The 8336-nt window shown below is 51.0% G+C and overlaps 1 protein-coding gene across 3 annotated transcripts in view; it reads left to right on the top strand.

Annotated features, from left to right (window-relative positions):
• The first annotated feature begins 1572 nt into the window (after positions 1-1572).
• The window catches only part of MARCHF2 (membrane associated ring-CH-type finger 2), a 22469-nt gene continuing 15705 nt past the window's right edge, over positions 1573-8336 (top strand). The window contains exons 1-3 of one of the 3 annotated variants that reach the window (XM_017879910.1): positions 1799-1843; positions 4273-4500; positions 7425-7493. In XM_017879910.1, coding sequence (XP_017735399.1) covers positions 4325-4500; positions 7425-7493 — 245 coding nt within the window. In that variant the 5' untranslated portion in view covers positions 1799-1843; positions 4273-4324. Of the gene's footprint in view, positions 1844-4272; positions 4501-7424; positions 7539-8336 lie in introns of all 3 variants that reach the window. The other 2 variants (XM_017879909.1, XM_017879911.1) reach the window with 2 other exon arrangements.

Raw genomic sequence — 8336 nt, 5'->3', positions numbered from 1 at the left:
GGCACAGTATCTGGTTCTTGACAGATAGAAGCTGCTAGTATGATTTTGGTGGTTTGCAGGCCTTGCATTAGCAGATTTACCTGTTCTTGTTTATTTGTTTGTTTTGTTTTGTTTTCTCCCTGATAGAAGAGACATTAGAACATCCTATACAGGAGCTGGGATAGTTCCTGTAATATCTGGTTATCTGCAGAAATGTAAAGACCAGGCCAGGGGTGGTGGCTCAAGCCTGTAATCCCAGCACTTTGAGAGGCCGAGGCGGGCAGATCACTTGAGGTCAGCAGTGAGACCAGCTTGGCCAACATGGTGAAACCCTGTCTCTACTAAAAATACAAAAATTAGCTGGGTGTGGTGACACACAGCTGTAGCCCCAGCTACTCGAGAGGCTGAAGCAGGAGAATTGCTTGAACCCAGGAGGCTGAGGTTGCAGTAAACTGAGATCACACCACTGCATTCTAGCCTGGGTAACAGAGTGAGACCCTGTCTTTTTTTTTTTTTGGAGGGGGATGAAGTCTCGCTCTCACCCATGCTGGAGTGCAGTGGCATAATCTCAGCTCACTGCAAACTCTGTCTCTCGGGTTTAAGCGATTCTTCTGCCTCAGCCTCCCAGGTAGCTGGGATTACAGGTGCCCGCCACCATGCCTGAGTAATTTTTGTACTTCTAGTAGAGACGGGGTTTTGCCACGTGAGCCAGGCTGGTCTCGAGCTCCTGACTTAAGGTGATCCACCCGCCTTGACCTCCCAAAGTGCTGGGATTACAGGCATAAGCCACCACGCCCGGCCAAGACCCTGTCTTTTTTTTTTTTTTTTTTTTTGAGATGGAATTTTATTCTTGTTGCCCAGGCTGGAGTGCAATGGCGCGATCTCAGCTCACCGCAACCTATGCCTCCCAGGTTCAAGCGATTCTCTGACCTCAGCCTCCCAAGTAGCTGGGATTACCGGCATGCGCCAATATGCCTGGCTAATTTTTTTGTATTTTTAGTGGAGACGGGTTTTCTCCATGTGGTCAGGCTCGTCTTGAACTCTTGACCTCAGGTGACCTGCCCACCTCGGCGTCCCAAAGTGCTGGGATTACATGTGTGAGCCACCACGCCCGGCCAAGACCCTGTCTTAAAAGAAAAAAAAAAGGAAATGTAAAGACCTATCCTCAGAGGGGCTGGGATGGAGGAAAGGACTCGCCTCTGCCCGCCTTCCCGCAAAGAGCCCAGCCGCTTCCCCTTTGGCCTCTGAGCTGAAGGTTCTGGTTGCAGGGACTTGGGAGGGACAGCAGCAGGCACCCTGTGTCAGGCCCGGCCACTGCCCTGTGAGTGTTATCTCAGGCCTGCAGTCTTCCTCTTGGGCCCCTGCCTTTGGGTAATACTTGCTTATCTGGCGTGCAGAGGCTGGACTGTGATGCTCTGGAGAACACATGAGGCCAGGAAGGCTGCGGGCTGAGCTTTTTAGAGGGCATTTATCCAGCGGTGAACTGTCCTAGCCCAAGAGTTAGTAATTGCTCCCCCATTGCTTCACCTTCCCACTTTGGGGCTCAGATTTTTTTTTTTTTTTTTTTTTTTTTTTGCTTTCTTTTGTTTTAGAGTCTGGAGACTGGGTCTTGCTCTGTCACCCGGCTGGAGTACAGTGGTGTGATCATAGCTCACTACAGTCTTGAACTCCTGGGCTCAAGAAGTTGAGGCTCCCTCCTCAGCCTCCCAAGTAGCTGGGACTGCAGGCTTTCACCACCATGGCTGGCTAATTAAAAAAAAAACCTTCAGAGAGACAGGGTCTCTCTATGTTGCCCTAGCTTATCTCAAACTCCTGGCCTCAAGTGATCCTCCTGCTTGGACCTCCCAAAGCGCTGGGATTACAGGTATGAACAACTTCCCCTGCTCTGGCGCTCGGATTCTGATTGACAGTTTAAAAGCTGACTTGGGGTGGGGGTGGGAGTACTTTGGTGAGTACCTGATTGCCTCTCTTGCTTAGACTTTCTGAACACTTGAGGAGCTGCGGGGGCCCTGGACATTGTAGCTCTTGGGGTTTAGACAAGCTGGGGACAGAGATCCTTGGCTCCAGGGCACCTGTATTGGCTTCAAGGAGGTCTCCAGAGAGGGCTCTTGTTCCTTCAATGACATTCTCGACTGGGCTGGGTACAGTGGCTCACACCTGTAATCCCAGCACTTTAGGAGGCCAAGGCAGATGGATCACCGGCGGTCAGAAGTTTGAGACCAGTCTGGCCAACATGGTGAAACCCCATCTCTACTACAAATACAAAAATTAGCTGGACGTGGTGGCTCATGTCTATAATCCCAGCAGTCTGGGAGACTGAGGCAGGCGGATCACCTTAGGTTAGGAGTTCGAGACCAGCCTGGCCAACATGGTGAAACCCTCTCTCTACTAAAAATACAAAAAAATAGGCCAGGCATGGTGGCTCACGCCTGTAATCCCAGCACTTTAGGAGGCCAAGGCAGGGGGATCACAAGGTCAAGAGATCAAAACCACCCTGGCCAAAATGGCGAAACCCCATCTCTACTAAAAATACAAAAATTAGCTGGGCGCGGTGGCATGCGCCTGTAGTCTCAGCTACTCAGGAGGCTGAGGTAGGGAGAATCGTTTGAGACTGGGAGGTGGAGGTTGCAGTGAGCCAAGATCGTACCATTGCACTTCAGCCTGGGCGACAGAGCTGGATTGTATCTCAAAAAAATAAAATAAAATACAATAAAAATAAAATAATTAGCTGGGCGTGGTGGTGGGCCCCTGTAATCCCAGGTACTTGGAAGGCTGAGGCAGGAGAATCGCTTGAACCCGGAAGGTGGAGGTTGCAGTGATCTGAGATCGCACCATTGTACTCCAGCCTGGGCGACGAGGGAAACTCCATCTCAAAAAAATAAAAAAATAAAAAAATAAAAATACAAAAATTAGCCAGGCATAGTGGTGCATGTCTGTAATCACAGCTACTTTGGGGGCTGAGGCAGGAGAATCGCTTGAACCCAAGAGGTGGCGGTTGCAGTGAGCCGAGATCGTGCCACTGCACTCCAGCCTGGGCGACACAGCGAGACTGTCTCAAAAAAAAAAAAAAAAAAAAAGAACTGGTTCTGATACCATATCTGGAAAGGTAGAAAGGTGGTATTAGTTGAAAGGTAGTCCTGGCCCTGGAGGCTTTGAGGGTAAGTAAGAGCAAGCCTAGCTTTTCTTGTCTTCTCTTTTTTAGAGACAGGGTCTCACTCTGTGGCACAGGCTGGAGTGCAGTTGGCACCATCATAGCTCACTGCAGCCTCAAACTCCTGGCTCAGGTCATCTTCCCACCTCAGCCTCACAAGTGGCTGGGACTATAGGCCTGTGCTACCACGCCTGGCCAATATTTTTGGTTTTCTTTTGTAGAGCCAGGGTTTCACCATGTCACCTAGGGTGGTCTCAAACTCCTGAGCTCAGGCAATCCGAGGCAGGCAGATTGTCTTAAATCCAAAATGCTGGGATTGCCGGTGTGAACCACTGCTCCTGGCCTAATTTTCTTGTTTTTTATAGAGATAGAGTCTTGATGTGTTGCCCAGGCTGGTCTCAAACTCCTGGGGCTAAAAAAATCTTCCTGCCTTGGCTTCCAAAGCACTGGGAATTATAGACGTGAGCCACCACACCTGGCCAGGCCTAGCTTTCCTGTTTGGTTATTTTTTTGAGACAGAGTCTTGCTCTGTCGCCCAGGCTGGAGTGCAGTGGCATGATCTCGGCTCACTGCAACTTCTCCCTCCTGGTTTCAAGCGCTTCTCCTGCCTCAGCCTCCGGAGTAGCTGGGACTACAGGTGCATGCCACCATGCCTGCCTAATTTTTTGTATTTTTAGTAGAAACGGGGTTTCACCATGTCAGCCAGAATGGGAAGCCTAGCTTTTCTTTTCTTTTTTTTTTTTTTTTTTTTTTTTTTGTATTTTTAGTAGAGACGGGGTTTCACCATGTTGGCCATGATGGTCTCGATCTCTTGACCTCGTGATCCACCCTCCTCAGCCTCCCAAAGTGTGGGGATTACAGGCATCAGCCACTGTGCCTGGCCAGGGAAGCCTAGCTTTTCTTAGGAGTGTGAGAAATAATACAACCCAAGCTCCTGCTGTATACCAGCCTTGTGCTGAGTTACGTGCATCGTCTCCTTAAATCCTTACTGGCCCCACAGAGGCCCATTTTACAGATCATGCAAACTAAGGCTCAGAGATGTAAATTTTCTAGTGGTGCCTATAGCCTTGACAAGAGACTCAAACCTTAGTCCATCAGGCTCACTAACCTTGCCGCTAACCTCCGCACTGGCCTGTTCCCAGGCTCCTGGGACCATGGGCCTCAGGCCCTGAGGATACAAGGCTCCCTGTGGCCATGACGACGGGTGACTGCTGCCACCTCCCTGGCTCCCTGTGTGACTGCTCTGGCAGCCCTGCCTTCTCCAAGGTCGTGGAGGCTACGGGCCTCGGACCGCCCCAGTATGTGGCACAGGTGACTTCGAGGGACGGCCGGCTCCTCTCCACCGTCATCCGTGCCTTGGACACACCGAGGTGAGTGGTGACCGCGTGGATGTCCTGGCCTTTGCTGCCTCTTCTCTCTGGGCCCACTGACTTTCTCCCAGCCTGCGGTCAGAAGTCCAACCATCAGAAGAGGGCCAAGTGGGTAAACAGAGAAAGAGACACAAACAGTTATTACCTTGTGGAAACAGAAGCCTCGCTTTGGCCAGGTCTGATTCTTTAGGAAAAGCTGAAATTCCAGGCCGGGCGCGGTGGCTCAAGCCTGTAATCCCAGCACTTTGGGAGGCCGAGACGGGCGATCACGAGGTCAGGAGATCGAGACCATCCTGGCTAACATGGTGAAACCCCCGTCTCTACTAAAAAAAATACAAAAAAAAAAACTAGCCGGGCAAGGTGGTGGGCGCCTGTAGTCCCAGCTACTCGGGAGGCTGAGGCAGGAGAATGGCGTAAACCCGGGAGGCGGAGCTTGCAGTGAGCTAAGATCTGGCCACTGCACTCCAGCCCGGGTGACAGAGCGAGACTCCGTCTCAAAAAAAAAAAAAGCTGAAATTCCAGATTATTATGTGAAATCTGAAGGTCAAATGTTGGCAAGTAACACACTTTTGGGAGGCAGTATAGGGGGTGGTCAGGAGTGTAGGCTGTGGGCTCAGTGCCTGGGCCCCGACACTTGAGTGGACACCTCCCTCTCTCCCAGAGTGACCTGGGACAAGTTAGTTCACCACTGTATCTCTCTCTTTTTTTTTTTGAAACAGAGTCTCATTTTGTTGCCCAGGCTGGAATGCAGTGGTGCAATCTCAGCTCACTGCAACCTCTGCCTCCCAGGTTCAAGCCATTCTTCTGCCTCAGCCACCTGAGTAGCTGGGATTACAGGCACCTGCCACCACGCCTGGCTAATTTTTGTACTTCTAGCAGAGACAGCGTTTCACCATGTTGGCCAGGCTGATCTCAAACTCCTGACCTCAGGTGATCTGCCCGCCTCGGCTTCCCAAAGTGCTGGGATTACAGGTATGAGCCACTGTGCCCAGCTTCTGTTTTAAAAATTTTTTTTTTTTTTGAGAGTCTCGCTGTGTCACTCAGGCTGGAGTACAGTGGTGTGATCTTTGCTCCCTGCAACCTCCACCTCCTGGGTTCAAGCGATTCTCCTGCCTTAGCCTCCTGAGTAGCTGGTTCTACAGGTACATGCCACCACACCCAGCACCCAGCTAATTTTTGTATTTTTAGTAGAGATGGGGGTTTCACCATGTTGGCCAGGCTGGTCTCGAGCTCTTGACCTCATGATCCACCCACCTCAGCCTCCCAAAGTGCTGGGATTACAGGTGTGAGCCACCGTACCTGGCCCCTTCTTTTTTTTTTTTTTAGGCAGAGTCTCACTGTGTCGCCCAGGCTGGAGTGCAGTGGCACAATCTCAGATCACTGCAACCTCTGCCTCCTGGGTTCAAGGGATTCTCCTGCCTCAGTCTCCTGTGTGGCTGGGATTACAGGAGTGAGCCACTGCTACTTTTTGTATTTTTAGTAGACATGGTGAGCCACTGTACCTGGCCCCATTTCCTTCTAATCTGTATCTTTTGCATTATTTCCCTGCCAAAATGTCATGAGCAAAGCCCATTTTCCTAGCGCAGCATCTGAGGGGGGCAGTGCACACAGCACAGCCGCTTAGGGTACTCTGCCCTGGAGTCAGACTTCCTGGGTCCCAGTCCCAGCTGCATGGACTCCTGACTGTGCAAGTTTGCAGAAATGAGTTCACTCTTCTCAGCCTCCGTTTTCTCATATGGAGGCAAAATAGCACCTGATGGCCAGGATGGTGGCTCCCGCCTGCAATCCCAGCACTCTGGGAGGCTGAGGCAGATGGATCACTTGAGCCCAGAAGTTTGAGATCAGCCTGGGCAACATAGGGAGACCCCATCTCTACCAAAAAAATACAAAAAATTAGCCAAGAGTGGTGGCACACACCTATAGTCCCAGCTACTCAGGAGGCTGAGGTGGGAGAATTACTTGAGCCTGGCAGGTCGGGGCTGCAGTGAACCGTGATCACAGCCTGAGTGACAGGGTGAGACTCTATCTCAAAAGAAAAAAAAAGGGCCGGGCACAGTGGCTCACGCCTGTAATCCCAGCACTTTGGGAGGCCAAGGTGAGCGGATCACAAGGTCAGGAGATCGAGACCATCCTGGCTAACACGGTGAAACCCTGTCTCTACTAAAAATACAAAAAACTAGCCGGGCGTGGTGGCGGGCGCCTGTAGTCCCAGCTACTCAGGAGGCTAAGGCGGGAGAATGGCGTAAACCTGGGAGGCGGAGCTTGAAGTGAGCCGAGATTGGGCCACTGCACTCCAGCCTGGGCGACAGAGTGAGACTCTGTCTCAAAAAAAAAAAAAGCACCTTCCTTACAGAATGAGACAGACAAATCCAGATGTTGCTCTTAGAATAGTACCTGGTACATAGTAAGTGCTCAACAAATACTGAGGCTTTTTTCCTCTCTTCTCTGAATTTTTTTTTTTTTTTTTTTTTTTTTTTTTTTGAGACGGAGTCTTGCTCTGTCGCCCAGGCTGGAGTGCAGTGGCTGGATCTCAGCTCACTGCAAGCTCCCCTCCTGGGTTTTACGCCATTCTCCTGCCTCAGCCTCCCGAGTAGCTGGGACTACAGGCACCCGCCACCTCGCCCGGCTAGTTTTTTGTATTTTTTAGTAGAGACGGGGTTTCACCATGTTCGCCAGGATGGTCTCAATCTCCTGACCTCGTGATCTGCCCGTCTCGGCCTCCCAAAGTGCTGGGATTACAGGCTTGAGCCACCGCACCCGGCCGTATTTTCTTTTTAGTAGAGACAGGGTTTCACCACGTTGGTCAGGCTGCTCTCCTGACCTCAGATGATCCACCTGCCTCAGCCTCCCAAAGTGCTGGGATTACAGGCGTGAGCCATTGTGCCTGGCCTCTCCTCTGAATTGGCTCTCCCACACTTTTTCAGGGTTTCCCAGAACAAGCTCCAAACTGATGTGGTTCTTCCTCAAGATTCTCGTCCCTTCTGTTTTCCTGAGTTGGTTTCCGGAGGAGCGGTTCCTTTTTTGTTAACTTTGTTTGTGTGTGTATGGGGGGAGGGTGGGATCAGGGTATAGGTTCAGAAAGGAGGAAGGCAGGCATGCCCTTTTGCCATTGCAGGAGGAAATAACAGTCCAGGGACAGAACTGTTGAGAAAGCAGCCATGAACAACCTGTTGGGCTCTTTTTAAAGCAGCCCGACCCCACCCGGCAGCATGAGAATCTGAGAAAAGGATAGAAAACAGTCATTTCCAGGCAGGCATGGTAGCTCATGCCTGTAGTCCCAGCACTTTGGAAGTCCAAGGCTGAAGGATCGCTTGAGCCCAGGAGTTCAAGACCAGCCTGGTCAACATAGTGAGACCCCCGCCTCTGTAGAAAAAGTTAAAAAATGTTAGCTGTGTAGGGTGGTGCAGCCTGTAGTCCCAGCTACTCGAGAGACTGAGGCAGGAGGATTGCTTGAGCCAGGGAGTTCGAGGCTGCAGTGAGCTGTGATCACACCACTGCACTCCAACCTGGGCAACAAAGCCAGACCTTTTCTCAAAAAAGAAAAGAAGGCCTGGCGTGGTGGCTTATACCTGTAATCCCAACACTTTGGGAGGCTGAGGCAGGTGGATCATTTGAGGTCAGGGGTTCAAGACCAGTGTGGCCAACATGGTGAAACCCCGTCTCTATTAAAAATACAAACATTAGCCAAGCATGGTGGCACATGCCAGTTGTCCCAGGTACTCAGGAGGCTGAGGCAGGAGGATAGCTTGAACCCAGGAGGCAGAGGTTGTAGTGAGCTAAGATCGCACCATTGCACTGTAGCCTGGGTGACTCAAAAAAAAAAAAAAAAAAAAAAA

This window comes from Rhinopithecus bieti, unplaced genomic scaffold (genome assembly GCF_001698545.2).
Source record: "Rhinopithecus bieti isolate Rb0 unplaced genomic scaffold, ASM169854v2 scaffold_10589, whole genome shotgun sequence".
Taxonomy (NCBI): Eukaryota; Metazoa; Chordata; class Mammalia; order Primates; family Cercopithecidae; genus Rhinopithecus; species Rhinopithecus bieti.
The sequence above is the reverse complement of the archived record's forward strand: the minus strand, read 5'-3'. Positions and strand labels throughout refer to the sequence as shown.